This window comes from Branchiostoma lanceolatum, chromosome 15 (assembly GCF_035083965.1).
Source record: "Branchiostoma lanceolatum isolate klBraLanc5 chromosome 15, klBraLanc5.hap2, whole genome shotgun sequence".
NCBI classification, from domain to species: Eukaryota; Metazoa; Chordata; class Leptocardii; order Amphioxiformes; family Branchiostomatidae; genus Branchiostoma; species Branchiostoma lanceolatum.
The window spans coordinates 4,382,711-4,401,449 of record NC_089736.1 but is presented as its reverse complement, the minus strand read 5'-3'; the positions used below and the strand labels follow the sequence as shown (position 1 = coordinate 4,401,449).

The following is an 18,739-nucleotide window of genomic DNA, read 5'->3' as shown; positions in this document are numbered from 1 at the left end:
TGGGAGTCGTCAATTTTAAGTGGTTGGATAAAACCACAATTGCTAATAGGGCAACCTAGAATGCAAGCTTTCCAACATACCAAGTGTACTAAGTTTCCTTCAAGGGCTCTCGCTATGAGCTTTCGTGCACAATATGCACTATGAAAACTGCGTTACATCTTTTATAATATTTGTGTGTGGATGTGTAATACGAAATTAAAGGATCAAGTTTTTAATGATAATCTTCCGTGCAGACGCTGTCATTCTACCGTGTGCTTGCACTTGTGTGCTTGATTCTTCGACCGTTACTAGTACAAAGAGTTCACTGTATCTACCACAAGCATTAGCAAAGGGTAGGGGTCATATCTAAGTAGAAAGTGTCGCATGGCAACAAGGGTAGTGTTGCACCTGCACTTTATATACATAGCCCGTAGGTAAAGAAGTTAGACTTTTGATCATCTACTGGGAAGGAGCTATGGCTTTACGGTTGTGGCTGGTTGTTTTGGTTCTTGTCGCAGTGATGTTTGCACACACAATTCACTGCCAAAGCGTCGCAGAAGGGCAGGTGAGTAAACAGACGGGAAAAGGTTCACGTAGGTTTACAGCTACAGAGTTAACAAGCGGTATTCCATCCAAAGTTCTGCCTTGAAGTGTTTTACTTGATTTGCTGCTAAAAACCTTACAACTGCCTTAAAGTGTTTTACTTGATTTGCTGCTAAAACATTTAACAAATCTAACAAACGTTGCAGTTTGCAACATACAAATGTTTGTCGTTTCCCATAGTGTTGTGGCAGCTGCGTCACCGGGCCTCCAGGATCACCTGGCATCCCTGGCAACAACGGCATCCCTGGTAGGAACGGCGTCCCTGGCAACCATGGCACCCCTGGGCCTAAAGGAGATCGGGGAGAACAGGGGCCGCCTGGAGCAGTGTCCATGGCCACGAGGAACGTGCAACAATGTAGCTGGAGTAGCCTGAACAATGACGCGGACTTCGGGAAGATTGTGGTATCTGTATAGCTATTTAAGAAAATCAATCTTTATTACAGAGTAATTAGTAAAGCTACTCTTCTACAAGTGCTGGTTACGTTATGTAAGCAGGCATGAGATTAATTAGACGACAAATAAATTAGCTGGCGTAATATCTGAACCAAAACCAGAACGTCTTGAAAAACATTCATTGATAACTTAATAAAATAGGCAAACAATGATAGATTTTATTCCTTTGTGAAAGAAATAAAAGTGACTAGAATACGCCAGTGCAAACCTACCACCAACCCTGAACAGAGGGATGGCGGCATAATCTTGAAATCGCATGCTGACGTCACCTGAACGTAAGGTCACGTGGCTTATATTACATTATCAGCCATTTGAACCTGACAAAGGAGGCAGTAGGGATGACCGAGAATTAGCTAAACTTTTTGTGGTGTTGCAACACGTTAACCAATGCACAGTTGATCTCAGATATAAAAGAATACGTTGTATCACGTTGATGTAGGTTAGACATCCAGGCAGTAAGATACGCCAAAAATTGTTACTCAAGCAACTGGATAAAATTTTGAAACAGTCAGCCGTTTCAGACAGCATCCACTGTCTTTCGTTAGTAAGGATAGATTTGTATCATTTGACACACATGCAGGAATGCCCATTCAACAAGGCGTCCACGACATCTGCCCTCCGCCTGACATGGAACGGTGACATCCGGGTTCTGTCCATCAACTGCTGTAAGCGCTGGTTCTTCACACTGAACGGAGCCGAGTGCAGCGATCCCGCTCCCATTGAAGGCATCATGCACACTGATGGTGTAGCCAACTTGTTCATCCATCGCGTGTCCACAAGTAATGTTCTTGTCTCTTATTGCTTTGTCTCTGTGGCTGTGGGTCGTGTGGCGTAACTGTAGAATGCTCGGCTCAGAACCAAGTGGCACCCGGGTTCGCCATGTCACCGATTTTGTGCCCTTGGGAAATGCACTTACACGACCTTCCTCACTTTACTCAGGTGAAGATGAGTACCTAGCTTCGATTGGGGACGTTAAATGGTCTGGAGGAATGATTTGAGTTACACCATTCACGAGGACGGGAGACCTGGAACATTGATAAATCTACACCAGTCATAAACGGAGACGAGGGGGGGTAGCGACTCCGAGCAGTCACGTTTGAGACCGTGTTTTCCTTGTCGCTACGCCACCATGCGAGTAGCGTTCATATATAGGCTAATGAATGCAGCTGAAAACAGCCAAACGTTAACGTCGGTGAGTAAAGTGTCTGTTGTTATGATAAAAGGATTCTACTTGTACAGTTTAGAAAAAAAATTATCAGCCTGATGAAACTATTCACGGAAATGGAAAAAAAATAAACATTTCGTTTTTTCTTTCCCCTAGTTGACGGTCTGTGTTACAATCTGCCGGCCGGACCTGTGACGGTAGCCCTGAACGTGGGCGCATGCGCGGAGAATCGCGGGAGTGGAGATGCCTACACTGGGTGGAACTCTCACTCACGGATCATCGTGGAAGAGATGGAGATCAACTAGAACGGCGAGCTTATCTGTTATTACCAATGCCAGTGTGTTGAACTACTATGAAATCCGTTCTAGTCTAGCTCCAGTCCACTCCTCTATTTTCTTCCCCATGGAAAAATTCTAGAAATTTTTTTCTGTAGCTTTCAGTTTTAAAGCCCTTCTTTGATCATTTCGATAACTTTACATAAAACGTGTTTTTCATTATTACATTTGTATAGCCTTCCTTGGCCGCCATTTATGGCATATCATGACGACATTTCACCTAGATACTAAATGTGAATGGAAATATAATATCACAGTCAGCTGTAACAGTTTCGCAACGTGTTAACGCTTCCTTCTAGTCTTTTTGTTTGTGTCGGTTGAGAATTCACAACAATAAGCAGAAGTGCTAGCATATCTAATTTTTGGAAAATGCCAATGAAAGCCATTTAACGGCAGAGAGACACCACCATATGCCATCTGTGCAAGTGAATGTCGATGACGGTTAGACATCTAGGTATAGAATATGATATAAAACAGATACTCAAGCAACTGGATAGATTTTGAAAACACTAGTGTATTTATATACAATCAAATATACACATTAGCCATTGTTTTGTATAATTACTAGCAGCATCTCACTATCTCAATCAGTAAATCCAATACGCTATCTTGAAATACCGAACATAAATTTAAAAAATCTAAACAGGATGTCATCCTTATAATCAAACTACACTAAACGTACATCATTTACTCCCTGCCCCAAGAGCTACAAGAGCTATACACCACTTAAAAATCATGACCATATATATAGCGCATGCATGAAATTTGACTACAAGCTTTCAGCGGATTAATAAACTTTCCTCATTTATTATGTAAATTATATCCTTACTTGCATAATAAGCATTCCGCTGCAGTATCTTAAATACCCGTTAGGAGACCCATTATCGAACTTGACCTTCCTCTTCGACACCCCTATCTATCCCCTATATATCATGCACAACCGTCAACAGCTACTCAAGTTATGCTGTCCTCATACAAACTCACAAAATACAAAGCCCGCTGCAGTACTGAAGGAAAGCGCCAGATGAATCATTTTGAACTTTACCTCCGTTCCCACAACCGCTCCTACCAAAAATTATGAAGATCCATCAACGTTTCTGTCACTTTTTTGCCTACATACAAACACACAAACAAAGTCCACTGCAGTACTGTTGGAAAACGCCAAGTGAACGATTTTCGTAATTGAAATTCCTTTGCACAACCAATACACACCTATCAATAATCATGAATATCCATCCAAGGTTTCTTAAATTATGCTCTTGACATACAAACAGTACAGACCCACCCACAGCTGGCGTCACCAAAAACATAATCTTCTCGGCGAAGATAATAACACGTCAAAATCACAGAGACTCCTGCAGTGTCACCTGTCTTTTCACAAAGACGGTACGTAGCAATAAACCTAGGTTCATGTACAAAAAATATTATCTATAGTTCCATAGTTGAAATGTGACGTTTAGGAAAGGCAAACAAATATTCGTCTATTCTTTCAATGAAACGACTCGCTTTGAGTCAGATGAAGTGTTCCATTATAGTGGCAGCAAGGAAAAGAAGTTGACAGAGACCACCGTCAGCATCAAGAGTGACGTCAGCCATCTGCAAGACAAAGTACAGGCCTTAGAAAGATTGTCACCAGGTACATACATGCAGTAGAAACACGTTAAAGCTGCATGTATGTAAGATTTGGTCAATACAGAAAGTCAATTTTTCTACCATTTCTTTACATAGTATGTTGAATAAACATTGTAGAATGACATGTCAAGACTTTTGCAGCTTGTTTTTGTAGTTAAAAACACCATACATGCCAGAAATAGACGAATTAATGATGGAAATATGCTGAAAACTGTTTGTCCATGTCATTTGTATTAGGATTTGTTCACAAGAATATTTTCAATTTTTGCGCCAAAATGTTACATAGTGCAGCTTTAATGTTCCCTCTATCACTACGAAATTACAGTTTACTGACAGAATTTGGCAACAATCAAGTTAAACATGGTATCTTTAAAGTGCCGACATTAAGAAATATGTTCTATAGTACCGAATCTGGCGAAATAAGCTAGCGTCCAATCCTAAACAGTTACATGCTACCTACTTGCCAAACGTGTTACTATCACGGTATAGTGGAATTGTCTACCTGTACAGTCAACAAAATCATGCACACCAGATGTGATTGGCTTCGCACGGGTATGAATAATTAGGATGTTAACTGTATATGATGTCTCCCTGGCATTAACTGCCTCAGTTTTAAGTTTAGTCCGTAACAGTCGAGTTATTTTCAGTACTAGGGAATAGACATTATCATCATATAGCCAGATAACGTCGGCCAATCAGAAGGCTCCATTTTCCCCATAACCCAGGTCATTAAAATCCCATATACTGACAACTTATTGGTCTAATTGTTTTGTTGTCCTAATTCACGTTCGGTTCCTATAACCACCTTATAATTTCGCGGGCTCGGTTGTTCATTAGGTGGTAATTGGAACCGAACACGCCTTATGACACCGTATAAACCTAAGGGCGGGTCAATAACCCTATAATATCAAGCATCATATACAGTACGTATTGGTGACTGTTTGTCTGTTCCCTGCACTGTTAACAGCCTAATCATAATGTATAATGTATTATTCATGAATTATAATGTATAATGTACGATTATATGCACGTACGTATTGGTGACTGCTTGTCTGTTCCCTGCACTGCTGTTCTGCAGGATGTCGGGGTACACGTCAGCAGACGAGCAGGTTCCCGGGTTTCCTCCCCCCGAGGCCTCCCAGGCGCTCTGCGTGGCCAGTCCGGACTCTGTGATCTGCGTCACCATCATCATCCCTTCGTCCTCGTGATTCAAGATGTGGCAATGGAGAACCAACGGACCGGAGTAGCTGTAGGATAGGTTTAGAAGTGTTCAATGGAGCTCCTTTTTATCTCCATGAAAAATGGAGATATAGTTTTGGGTGCGTCTGTGTGTGTGTGTCTGTCTGTTTGCTTGTTTGTTTGTCTGTTTGTGTTTCCGGACTACTCTAGTCACCATAACTCAAGAGCCTCTCGATGGATTACGATGGTATTTAGAATGTGGGTAGGTGTTGTGAAGACAAAAATTAAGATCGATTTTGGGCCCCCTGGTATGTGACCTTGGTACTGCAGCAGAACTTCCTGTTTTGTATCTTTTGACCTAATTTGCATAACTAATGAGGAAAATTTTATATTTTTTACTTCGATTTTTGGACAGACAAGGCCGACGTGGCACTGTGCTCAAGTTTTTCATAACTTAATTCAACAGTTTCACGTACAAAGAACAATATACCCATTTCTACACATGGCTGGAGTGAGGAAAGCCTTTGTAAGGTATGTCAGCAGAACTTCAAGGTCTTTCTTTTTTCTTAAGTTTGATGTTTTTCACATACATACATAGGGATATGGTATGACAAAGAAATTGAAAAGTTCTTCTTTCCTTACAGAATACTAGATTATCATATTTTCTTCCTGCCTCTATCCTAGGAAAAGAAAGTTATGATAATGGTTAAAAGCAGTTTCAAAACTTACTCGGTCGCGTTGAAACGGACTTTGACACTGGCCAATGGGGGGATCAGGAGGACATCTCGGTATTCTCCAAGTCTCGCGTAGCCCGCGAGATTTCGGTCGTTGGTGTCATGGCCGAGGTAGGTCGTATCCACGGTGATGGCGTCAGCGGTAATGGCGGTCGCGTCGAAATCTTTGTGCTGTTGGTCGCACAGATTGCCCTGTGCAATGTGCAAACGACAGTCTTTATCTTGGAAGAACAAAATATTCTTCAAGATACAAATTATGCATCACTAAACTGATCCATGCTGTCCTTAAAATCGCGCTGTTTGAAAAAAAAACTCTGTCAAGCTTGACAACTGACGGAACATTCTCAGGAGCCAAATTTAGTGCTGCTGTGTCTTTGTCTAAGCCAGTTAAGCCCCCCCCCCCCTCACTGGACCCACGGCACGCTGGTGACGTCGCTGCGTCCTTAACTGTATTTGTGCTACCCGTGACTTTATGATGGGAATATCACTCATAACGTACAAGTATGGCTACAAAGACAACAAAACACACAAAGCTTAAAAAGATTCCTTTTTTGTCGATGAAAGTCAATTCGATCGGCCGCAGTGACGCCGCCAGTGTGCCGCGGGTTCACTGAGAGGGGGGAGGGGGGCTTCAGAATGGTGGAAACAACACAGCACGAAAACAGATATTTAAGCAAAGTTTCCAAAATAATTTTAAAGCTATTAAAGTTAGATATTTTCTAACACTTAGTTAAGGCAACAGAAAGAGGAGTCTGCCCTTTCTATGAGATTTCCGCATCTGTAAATGTGACGTTATATGTCGTGTTTCTTTATATAAGTTTTCAAGTAGTTAAATAAGTCGTACAGACAAAAGTGTTCAGCTTTCATGTTACAGAAATTTGCAAAGATATAGCAAGGATAAGGTATAGATCTCCTGTTGTGTTACTACCTATTTATCTATTCATTTCTGTTTTCTTTTTACAGAATAGGCGCACTCAGTGCTTAACACACTGCTTTACTGGCAAGCCCTGTACAGAATAACATACACAGACTGAATACTATAAACAAGGAAATAAGATAAACCATTGAACAAAAAGTAACCACAATACCAATATATACACAACCGAACGTCAAATCCAAATCACATCTGTGGTAATACGTACGCTTAAGTCGTAATAAGCGAATGTATCGGCTCCTCCCCCGGGACCCTGCAACAAGCGACGACGTCCGGGTCCTGTTGGTAATAGACATATATTATTATCCATATCTCCTGTGTAATTTTCATGTCTATTCTAATCTTCATATATGAGATTGTAAGTAAGAATTTCTAATGTCTTAATGCAGTGGAGACATTGAAGTTTGGACTTACCACCCCCGCCTCCGCCACCACCCCCGCCCCCGCCACCACCCCCGCCCCCGCCACCACCCCCACCAGTGATGGGCCCAGGGTAACTGTTGTAGGCGATGACCTGGAAATGATTGATGTGCATGTGCAGAGGGTGTCCGTTGTCTTCATCTGTGTTGGTAAAAATCCACTCCTGAGAAAAACAAATGGGTGGTTCAAATTAGTAACGCTTATTTGCAGGAGGACATCAACATCAGGGCCCACCAACATTCTCTCAGCCGGGACGGGGGACGGTACCGACTTCCGACAACCTTTGACCCAGTGCTGACGCCACACGTGCGTAATCACGTGTCCACGGCACTTGGGTCAAATAGCTGATGAAGACCGAGTGATTCGGTTGAAAACTCCGGTGAGTGAACTTTTTTGAGCTGGAGAACAGTTTTTATTTCTCATTATGTACTTCATCAACTCAGATGAACTTTCATGTTAAAGTAACGCATACTGTTTTTTATGTATAGTTGTAAAAGACCTTACGAACGTCGCTGTACTTTTGCTATTCGCCACCAACAAATCAAGACCATAGCATGTCTAGAACAAGAGATACTGAAAACTGAAAGTTCTGCTGCTGTATACCAAGATCATACACAGGCCTAGGGAGGCCGAAGATCGACCGTGATCTTCGTCTTCCAACACCCATCCATGTGCCAAATTCTATTGCCATCCGTCTAAAGTTGTATTTATGCTAAGCGCAAATGTCCAGAAACACAGACAGTCACATACAGACACCAGAAAACGATACCTCCATTTTTTACGGAGGCAACAATAGGCTTGCATTCTGGATAACGTTAAAGATATATATTTGCGACATCATGTACAACACATTTGTATGGGTTTGTATAGCAAATAGAGGTTTTTTAGTCAAGTAAAAATAATGAAAAATGTTTCACCCTGACCTCCCTCACGAAACCCGCGAAATAGTCGGCGGCCCTAACTAGCTTCCAGGCTTGCAGCGCTACACGCACGCAAAACTGTTTTCTTCTGGGGAATACCCTATCCCGGTTATAACCGGGCCCAGCACACAAGTCATGTTTCTGTATCCCTGATAAAACCGGGACTGGCAGCTTAAGGGTTGAATTCTTGACAGGTTTATCAGTTGCCATACCTGGATGGTGTTCACGTCGAAGTTGTAGCGGTAGTAGGTGGCGTTTGTGAACTTCTCACGGTTGATGTATGGAGTAGGCCCGAGCTCCACTACATACCTCCCCCCGATGTCAGAGTCAGCTAGGGTTTGCAGGTCACCCAGGTACGCCGGTTTTGCTGGCGTCGTCGTTGGAAAGCTCATGGACACTGCAGAACCTTCAAACCGAACAAGACTACGTTGTGAGAAGAGTAAAAGTGGCAATCTACGCATGCGCACTGACGTACCGGGACGGGGGGCGACACCGACTTCCAACAACCTTTGACTCATTACTGACGTCACAGGTAAGACGGTTTTGCTGGCGTCGTCGTTGGAAAGTTCATGACACTGCAGAGCCTTCAAACCGAACAAGACTATTTATTCATTGTCAAATGCAACAGTACATTACACCGACTCTCAAGGCAGCGTAGCTGATATTGGAGAGTCGACATGTATGGACTGACAGATACATAAGCAATGGCAAATTTACACAACGCTGGTTTAGATACAATGCTACAATCAATCAATAAACATCAGCCTACAATCCAGTTTAACATTTTGATCTGATGACTACGTTGTGAGAATATGTTGCCTGCAATAGCAAATTTCCTCAGCTGGTAAAATCATATTCACAATGTTTCACTACTGAAAGGAAAGCCAGGTGAGTCACCTGTTACTTGGATGGTGGCGATGACTCCTCCATAGATGCCAGTGTCTCCGATAGACGCGTCGTGCGCGTTATCAGCCCCAGAGCTTATCTGGTGAAAGAGTGATACACACAAATGTCAAGAATAAACACGTTGGCGTTACGTAGTGCTATGTACGAAAGATACGTCCAAACCGCGCAAAAACGTACCTTATGATGATCTCTTAGTTTCGCGAAACTACAAAAAATCGGCGACGATTTTCAGTGAGTTCTCCAATAACAACGATGTCGTATTTTGCACCATGGACGTCACCATACATTGTGATTGTGTTGTTTGAACTTAACACGTATAAAAATCACAAAATAAATTGACTTTCAAATTCCAATTTTCGGGCCCTACTATTGCTTGGGTGTCCTTTAATGGAGGTTACCTCGTAAGTGCCTGCAGTCGAGCACCTGACGGCGGCGTCACATCGTCCACCCGTCGGGATGAAGATGAAGTCCTGGGAATAGGGCGTGTCCACATAGACACCGTCATAGGCCAGGATGGTGATCTCACAACCTGAAAAGGCAGGGAAAATCAAAGGGTTGACGTTAATGAATGATATCAACAGCATACTATCTTTATCACTTCCATCAATGAGGTTATGTCCGTCTGTAAGTGCGTGTCTGTCTGTGTGTTTGTATGTATGTATGTGTGTGTGTGTGTGTGTGTGTGTGTGTGTGTGTGTGTATTTGTGTGTGTGTGTGTGTGTGTGCGTGTGCGTGTGCGTGTGCGCGCGCGCGTGTGTGTGTGTGTGTGTGTGTGTGTTCGCTTGAGTGTATGCGTGTTGAAACCTTGAGAAAGCCTAGATGGATTGTCTTGATATTAGGTATATGTGTAGATCTTGATGAGATCTCAAAATAATTTTGGTTTGAAATTGCTTTGGTCTCCTTTAACAGATCAGTTTGATTGCACACAGGTATATCTACGTACCTGTAATGGTCAGAAGTAGCATATCCCCGGGACCGGCGTTCACCATACGGAACCGTCTGATTTCTCCTGGCTGCATAGTAATCACCGGGCGTACCTGGCCTGTACATGGCAATGGAAAGGAAAAGGAGAAGATTATGATGAATGTTTGTATGGCTGAGAAGGGCATGATACAAGAAGAATCGCAAACGGTGAAATCTATGGCAACAGTGATCAATCATAAGCGGTGATTTTGACTATTGTAGAAGTGGTCTATTTTAGTGTTATCTTTACAAGAATGCCAGTGGCATCCTTGATAGTAACAGCCTGCAATGAAAAGTGGATTTTTCACCATATGGCTAAAAATATCATGCATATGAGTCGATTTTGATTGAAGGCGAGTCCCTCATTTGTCTGGCATCGTCGGTTTTCCTGTACTGAAAAGAGGATGCTTTTTGTCCTTATGCTCAGAATATAATACAGAATCGACAATATCGATTTTGACTGTTGTTTCAGAGGTCTGTTTTGACGTTTTCTTTTGATAACAGGTTAGGGGAGTGAAAGATGAGCACCTCATTTTTGCTCTTTGACAACATTATATACCTCCTAATGTGACAAATTAAGTACATCTAGAAATAAAGATTAATGATTTTCAAGAACGCCTGACGTTTTTCGTCTCCGAAATGTTTCCAAGAGACGGTCATGGGCTCACTCATGGCCATGATCTTCTATGTAACATCATGATATGCTCAAAAAGTAGAAAGGCTAAAAATGATATGTGATACTGACTTACCGTTAACCATGTAGGCTGACACCCCAGTCTGTCCGTCAGTCAAATAAGTTAAAAGTGTCACTCCCTCAGACGTTGTGACCGTGTCGTCAACTCTGCAATGACAAAAAAGTTTTTCTCATTATTATAAGCTTCTTTTGAATTTTAGATACGAAAGTAACATTTTCTGTTGAGGGTGGTAATTTAGATCCTTCTTTAACATGTAGTTATTGAAATTGATTATTAACATCTAGTTTTGAAAGGCCCCCATTCCACTAGATTGCGATCGCCCTGCGCTCTCTCTACGACTTAAATCAGATTGGTCTAATTCTTGATTTGATAATTGGAATATAAATCCGATTTAAGTCGCAGCGAGAGCACAGGGCGATCGCAATCTAGTGGTCCAGGAATACAACGAAACACACAAATATTTTCTTAATCAATTAAAGTCGTTGAGCGCTCTGTTGAATTTGAAAGTCGCAGAGAGCGCGTGACGAATATAGCTAAAGAGCCTGCGACTCCCAAACGCTACATAAACTATTCTACTTACGTGAACGGATCGCCGATGTCGGTCTGCACGTTCGCGAATGTCCCTCCGCCACCGCTGTAGTCTATGAAGTTTCCCAGAAGCATGGGGACCTCCTTGTCACAGTTGTCGGGGCAGGAGATGGCGGCTAGTTCAGCAGACATGGTGCTCACTTCGTCTTCTACTATCAGCAACCCTGCCAGACCACTGGCAACCTGAAGGAAATCATAAATTAAAATGTTTTACAGCTCATTATCTCCATGAAAAATGAAGGTATAATTTTTGACTTGTCTGTCGGTGTGACTGTCTGTGTGTTTACACATTTTGTGGACATTATATAACTCAAGAACCTCTGGGTGAATTGTAATGATATTTGTTATGTGGGTACTTCTTGAGAAGACGAAGGACAAGGCCTATGCTACGCCCCCTAGTATGACCTTGGTACTGCAGCAGAACGTCCTTGTTTAATTGGTGGCAGATAGATTTTAATCTAAGGAAGGGGTGGTTTAGGTTTTGGCCCCTGGTTTCTTTATGTTAGAAAGCATTATGCGTATAATCTACAAATCTAAAAAGGTTTAACCCTGCTATTATCAAGAGATCAATGAAAATTTAAAGCGACTTTTGTTTTGGTTTGTTTCGTACATCTAAAATCTAGATCGACCCCCCCCACTCCCCAGTTACAGGGTTTATATTTTCCTGTGTACAATATATGTGTGTACTTCCTATCTCACAGGAAACGTGACCTACCTGGAAAAATGTGGACCCATGGTGATGCGCGTGGTACCAGAATGTACCGGCATTTTGGTTTTCGTTCAGCTGGAAGTTATAGTCGTACGTCTCACCAGGACCAACCTGAGGAATAGCAGGGTAACATGTATTATAGATGATAAAAGATCAGGCATTAATCAAGAAACATAGATGAACAGTGCATTCATTACTTGTACGAACTATCACAAATTGTTGCAGTAAAATTAGGTGTTCTTATTCAACACTGCATATCCCTATGATTTGTTAGAAGCGCCGACCCTAATGTGTTACTTAAAATGTAAAGTCCTTCCCACTCCTTCCGGTGTATAGGAACGGTGCCCATCTCCGTTTCCGTAGCCCTAGGGCCACACAGGGCGACTTCAACAAGTCCACTGGTAGTGGGGAGTGTTCCATTAGCATGTAAATGCCGTTCAACCATATGTATGGCCTCCGTCGGTCAGTATTGACCATGGTAAAATCCTTATTCACAACAGCCCTATAGCATCAACGTTCAATCAACGTACATACAAAATCATCACTCAATCTTCGGTCAGTCCCTATTATCTTTACATTCTTCAGTTGTTTCCTACCCGAGGCTCCCATGTGTAACTCTCTCTCTCTCTCTCTCTCTCTCTCTCTCTCTCTCTCTCTCTCTCTCTCTCTCTCTCTCTCTCTCTCTCTCTCTCTCTCTCTCTCTCTCTCTCTCTCTCCCTCTCTCTCTCTCTCTCTCTCTCTCTCTCTCTCTCTCTCGAGAGAGAGAGAGAGAGAGAGAGAGAGAGAGAGAGTCTATTCTATGTTAAAGGGGAAAAGTACACTTCAACACGCGTACACAGCAACATGCCACTTACCTCCAGTAGCACGTAGTCCTGCGGTTCTTTGGGAGAGATGTGCAGTCCGTGTGTGTGCACATTTGTGGTGTTGGGATCGCGGAACTCATTATGTTCACCCTCAGGCTGAGATCCAAGGTTATTGACCTTCAAATACGAGATATTTAGAATAAGAACACATTACCTTATTCATTTATTTATTAGGATTTACCACGTTTGTGTAAGGATTAACATGACATGTGACAATCACCTTTTCAATATGGCAACCCGGACCGGACTGTAAGGTTTGAACCACTCACACTGGGAAGGACCCCTACTCTATTCGATGAGTGAGGTGGGTTCTTTAACGTTTACGTTTTCCTCCCTTTACCGTCCTGTCCGAGGGACGTCCCTAACCTAAGCTAGGTACTCATTAACACCTTAGTGAAGTGAGGAAAGTCGTGGAAAGGGCCTTTTCTAAGGGCACAACAGCACGAATCAGGGGGACACCGGATTCGAACCCTGGGTTCTGGGCTAAACACTCTGCCACTGCGCCACCGTGACGCGTAATCTAGAAGCATCAGTATGATAAACGATATCACCTAGTTTTCTGTAATGATAATGAATGAGTGTGAGTACTATGATAATATGTTATCATGTAGACGCCATCAGCATAGTCTTAACCTTTTCCTGCTGCCAAAATGCATATCCACTACATACTAGTGGCGTCGCGGTGGCGCAGTGGCAGGGTGTTTGGCCCCATAACCTAGAAGTATCGAACCCGGTACTCCCTGATTGGTCCCGTTGACGTTGTGCCCTTGGGAAAGGCACTTTACACGACTTTCCCCACTTTACTCAAGTGAAAATGAGTACCTAGCTTCGGACGTTAAATGGAGGTCCCGTGTTTGAGAAGAGCCACACCTCAAGCACGTTGAAGAACCAATCACACTTATCGAAAAGAGAAGGGGTCCTTCCCGGTGTGAGTGGATCATATAAATCTGTCCGGATATGCAGCTTGTACTCCTCAGTATAAACCTCGTGTGTTACGCCTTGATGCGGTTTATGCTTAGGTCACAATTGGAAAAAGGGGCCCTGCCGGGTAGTTCCCGGGCCGTTTTTGTCACTTCCTGGCGTGACCCCTACGTGGCCCCGTGGGGCACCCTGCGGCTACCGGGCCATTTTTGGGCCCGGCGGGGACCCGACACAAATTTAACTCTGACTTAAATTCAACCCGGGCCCCGCGGACAAAACGTCGCCGTGACCTCAACGTGAGAACACCGCGAGGTACCCCTACGGGTGCCGGCAGTCCACCGGGACAAGTAATTATTTGTCTGTTTGCTTGTTTGTTTGTTTGTTTGTTTATTAATTTGCACAATGATAAAATTTATAATACGTAATACGATAAACAATAGATAAAAACAGGTTTGGGAGGAGGAAAAAGCGTATATAGCTTATACCAAGCACATTATATAGTCCTTGCTTATACTAGGCCCTCCTGGTCTATACTTGATTATGAATTATAAATAATCTAGCAAAACTACACATAGAATACGATAACTATAGATAATGATAAGCAAATAATTAAGTATAGATTAAAGTTAGATAATAACTGAACATTTGACTACTACATGTTCCTTTCCTTTCCTTACTACAACAGTGGGCTATGATGGGTTTTAATGGCACTTTCAAACGTCAGAAAAATGTGATTGTTTGCATATTTATTGATATCGTGGATATCTAGTTTTTTGTCTCAGCAAAAGTCAGAAGCAGTTGCTATCCTTGTGAATTTCTTTTGGAGAGTTGTAAGAGGATGTAGAATTGCATGGTAGGCGCATCCCCAAACAATGTTACAGTAAGTTAAATATCGGTATATAAGACTGTTGCATATGATATAGTTGTGAGAATCTTTTGAGGGATGATGTATTCGATTTTCACAATAACTTCAATTCTTTCAGCAAATTGATTTTTACTTATAGCAGAGATTGGGCGTTTGAGTTTAATTTTTCATCTATTATTACCCCCAAAACGTTGGTCTGTTTCTTTTGTCTATTAGGAACATTTTGGCCTTAATGATATCATAACTTTGATTTTTACTTCATAAAATAAGGCAATCTGTCTTTGTAGACTTTGTTTGGAACTCATTTGCTTCAAACCATGTACTTTCCACATATCTTAATTAGCCAGTTGTATCTGAGAATCAAAGTTTTGTGGGAAAGGGATATGTTGGTGCCATCGCCAAAGAGTATAGAATTAACTATTGTTTTGAAACAAACCAAGTGCACAGAGCAAGTGTGTGTACTTCTTAAGACCGGGTCAAGTGTGTGACGTTACAGATCAGATGAGTAGAACTAAGGCGTAAACTTCGTATATCGTGTTTTTTATTTAGCTCCAGTGCAGTTTTATATACCCCCGAGAGTGCCCACGAGGAGCCTGCCTGATGCCCGATCGTCGTTCGCGGGGCATTCGGCAGGGTCCCTACAACTGCCCCACCTGGATGTGATAAGCACACGGTACCCTGTCGGACCCCACAGGGGTCACTACAAGACACCGTCAGAGCAACTGACGGGTACCTGCCGGAGACCGACAATGAAAATTTTACAAAAATGCCACCGAGTGCCCGCCGGAGCACCCCGGGACCCCTGCAGGGCAGCGTGAAGGAAACTTTTAATTGTGACCACGACAGCCGGTGCCCCCCAAACATCAGAGCCCGGCCGGGGCTACATCCCCGACGGGCACCGGCGCAATTGTGACCTAAGCATTACCGGGTATGCAATACAAACAAACAAACAAACAAACAAACAAACAAACAAACAAAATACTTTGGTGCCATTTGCGTAGGTAAGAATTGGAAAAGTGGGCTCTGCCGGGCACTTCACGGACTGTTTTACTTTTTACACTTTCGGGCGTTACCCCTACTGCCGGGCGTTTTGGGGGGCCCGGCCGGGAGCCCGAATCATTTTAACTCGGCCTTACAATCAAAGCAGGACCCGGTAACAAATAGACGGCGTGAGGTAATTGTGCGAGCCCCGGTACCTGACAGTCTACCGGGACAAATTTGTTGCTTCGGGCCCCGGCCGGGCTACACCCCCCCCCCTCCCCTACGGGCACCGGTGCAAATATGACACGAGCATAAGAAGGCTGAGGGTTGACTCACCAGTGTCAAGTTGAATTCGTCTCCAGCCTTCAGACGGAATGTTGGACCGGGGAAACCTCCGTTGTACGTTCTCCGCTGAGTGGTCAGCCATTCGATCGTGACGTCACTGATGTCAACGGTCAAGGTTTGAGTCAAGGCCCCATTTGATGACGCAACCTCAGCCGTTTTAACGTACGCATCACCGCCTGATATTACGTAAATGTGTTAGTTGTACAATAGCAACCAGGCATCCAGACAGTAACTGACCAACCTCAATATGGACATTGCCAAATATCAAATGACTAATTGTATAATCTTAGTAACATAGTAATATGAAACCAAGTTTTGGCTTTGTTAACGATTTGATATGAAGCTTAGTCTCCTACAATTTCTTTATATGTGCGCTTTAGTTTTGTGCTAGTTTTGTAGAATAATTATACGCATTTTAGTCTTGTATCACAATAATAACAATGATAATAGATAAGAACTTACCCGTAAACTGGCACGGGTTAGTGTTGTTACATTGGGCGTTCAGCAGTGGAAAGACACACAGCAGCACAAGTACTGAAGCCGCGGTCCACATGGTGAAATCTGCAACAGGGATATTAAAAAGTAAACAAGGAGGGTTTAGATTCTTAAAGAAAACTTTGGGGGGTAACGTAAAGTTGTTCTTCTCTATTAAAGTAAATTATTATATTTGTCCATGCAGCTAGTAGTGCAATTGTTGCAGCTCGCCACTAGTAATATTCTATGGGCTTCCCAAGCACGCTAACTCTTCTTGATACGTATGTTGGGTTCGTTAACGTACAGCGATTTAACACCTAAGAGTTGTTATGGTCGTACACAACAATCTTTATTGACAAAACAAAAGTACAGCGACTTTCTTAAAGTCAGCTTTATATGCAAACAAACAAGTGGATGCAAAAGAATTAACCTCCGTACAAGTTTATGAATAGTTCAACATGTCGAGTTTAACGTATCACTTGCACTACTAGTTCTAATGTCTAAACATTCTCTGATATATCTAACTATTTGTATATCAATTGCCACGCCCTAAGTCGACGTCCCTGAAAAGGCAGTTACAAAAATCCGCACACAAGCCAGGTGTACACTTAATTCGTTCTTAAACCTCACCAAAGGCAGATATACATCTAATCATCGCTTACTCCTAACACAAAGCCGATGAACAGTGAATTTGCGCTTGATACACAAACAAACACGTGCTGTAAACACAACATAAAACGACTACTACCAAAACGTCAGCAATGTGTAAACAAGAGTTAAGGGGTAAAGCCCCTACCATTCGGCAAACAACGCCGAGAAGGTTGAACAATCTTCTGACAGTTCTCTTATAGTCTTTTCCAAGCTTCGCTACGGTGGCTGTAGGGAGTTTATTTACCAGGGGAGTTTGGCCACCATTATATTAGGGTTTCATTTGCAGGCGCAGAGTCAGAAATGTTAACCTTCTCGTGGACTGACTCTCCTGGCCAATTATTCCCCTTTTTGCCGAATTCAACGACCACCCATAGAAAACTCTGTTGGAGACTAGTTCTTCTAACAAAGCCTGCTGGATATAGATGCTATCAATACAAAAATCACGTATCTCTCAACTCACTTTCACTGGTCTTATGTGATATGTATGCACACACTTAAGCACAGTGCAAACCAACAAAGGTTTAAGCATTGAATTTATCCAAACAATGAGCTTAATCTGTAACGTCAACCCTACAAAACGTTCACCCACTTAGTATATTATATAGTGTTCGCATTTTTAAGCTTGTTCAAGCCGTAAGTGGCACAAGACAGCACAACTTACCTGTTCGGCACTGTCTTAGACGTTCAGCTAGCTCTAAACCACCTCCACTTGCTTATAAAGGAGAAGTGCTAGTGACCATTCACTGTAGTCCTCTTGTTATAAGCGTACCAGGTCGGGAAGTCTCGGTACGTAAGTGATACCCATACGCCGCGTCATAGTGAATGAGTTGACGGTAACTTGAGACGGGATACCTTTTCAAGACAAGTGTCGCATGACGCGGCATGTGACCAGGTGCTCGGTACGGGGAACACCGTTTGGAAGGTCTCCCTTGGTGACGGTATAAACAATTTACACACGAGCCGCTATAGCTTTTTCTGAATGACAAATGCACATTTGCGCACGCTTTGCTCACTCATTTGGAGCATAAGTGAAATTGTATAGCTCGTATATACCACTTCGGAGTGTTGCAACATACTGTGATAATAGACCACTGTGTCATTATATACAGTACGACAAAAAAGCAGTATCTAAAACGTCTACGAAATGTCCTGTTGCTTTCTATGCCCATAACGTGTTGTCTTGTATTGTTTTGTTTTTATAATCTATGTGTGTCCTTGTCCCCGCTCAGTGAAAGGATACGTTGCTAAACTAAAATAAATAAAACAAACGGTTGCTAACAAGTCATAAATCATCGAAGGCTTTCTTTAGCGGTAGAATATGACACAGTCACTGTGTCTGCTTGGCTTAAATTTCACACTTAGGTTAATTCGTTAGGTGCCGAGATATACACGTATATCATAGGTGATTAACTCACCCAGGCATT

The 18,739-nt window shown here is 42.7% G+C and overlaps 2 protein-coding genes across 2 annotated transcripts; one reads left to right on the top strand and one right to left on the bottom strand.

The window, feature by feature from the left end:
• The first annotated feature begins 1,609 nt into the window (after nt 1-1,609).
• On the top strand, nt 1,610-2,505 carry LOC136421063 (collagen triple helix repeat-containing protein 1-like). The gene is made up of 2 exons (XM_066408207.1): nt 1,610-1,814; nt 2,357-2,505. The coding sequence occupies exons 1-2, from the start codon at nt 1,610-1,612 to the stop codon at nt 2,503-2,505; spliced, it is 354 nt and encodes a 117-aa protein (XP_066264304.1).
• Nucleotides 2,506-3,029: 524 nt separating this feature from the next.
• Nucleotides 3,030-18,153, bottom strand: LOC136421062 (multicopper oxidase MmcO-like). The gene is made up of 16 exons (XM_066408206.1): nt 17,977-18,153; nt 16,653-16,751; nt 16,182-16,366; nt 13,070-13,195; nt 12,222-12,326; nt 11,499-11,689; nt 10,973-11,064; nt 10,204-10,302; nt 9,659-9,789; nt 9,252-9,339; nt 8,567-8,760; nt 7,429-7,597; nt 7,223-7,329; nt 6,076-6,272; nt 5,202-5,414; nt 3,030-4,131 (listed from the first exon to the last, which is right to left on the bottom strand). Exons 2-16 carry the CDS (start codon nt 16,741-16,743, stop codon nt 4,065-4,067), a joined length of 2,055 nt encoding a protein of 684 aa, XP_066264303.1. The 5' UTR covers nt 16,744-16,751; nt 17,977-18,153; the 3' UTR covers nt 3,030-4,064.
• Between the last annotated feature and the right edge of the window lie 586 nt (nt 18,154-18,739).

Excerpts from the sequence above, each read along its gene's own strand:
- LOC136421063 (XM_066408207.1), top strand. The coding sequence starts at position 1,610 with ATGCAGGAATGCCCATTCAACAAGGCGTCCACGACATCTGCCCTCCGC. Across the intron at positions 1,815-2,356 it reads CATCCATCGCGTGTCCACAA|TTGACGGTCTGTGTTACAAT; the intron begins GTAATGTTCTTG and ends TCTTTCCCCTAG.
- LOC136421062 (XM_066408206.1), bottom strand. The coding sequence starts at position 16,743 with ATGTGGACCGCGGCTTCAGTACTTGTGCTGCTGTGTGTCTTTCCACTG. Across the intron at positions 7,330-7,428 it reads TGGTGGCGGAGGCGGGGGTG|GAGATATGGATAATAATATA; the intron begins GTAAGTCCAAAC and ends AAAATTACACAG. Across the intron at positions 4,132-5,201 it reads AGACAAGCAGTCACCAATAC|ATGGCTGACGTCACTCTTGA; the intron begins GTACGTGCATAT and ends TTTGTCTTGCAG.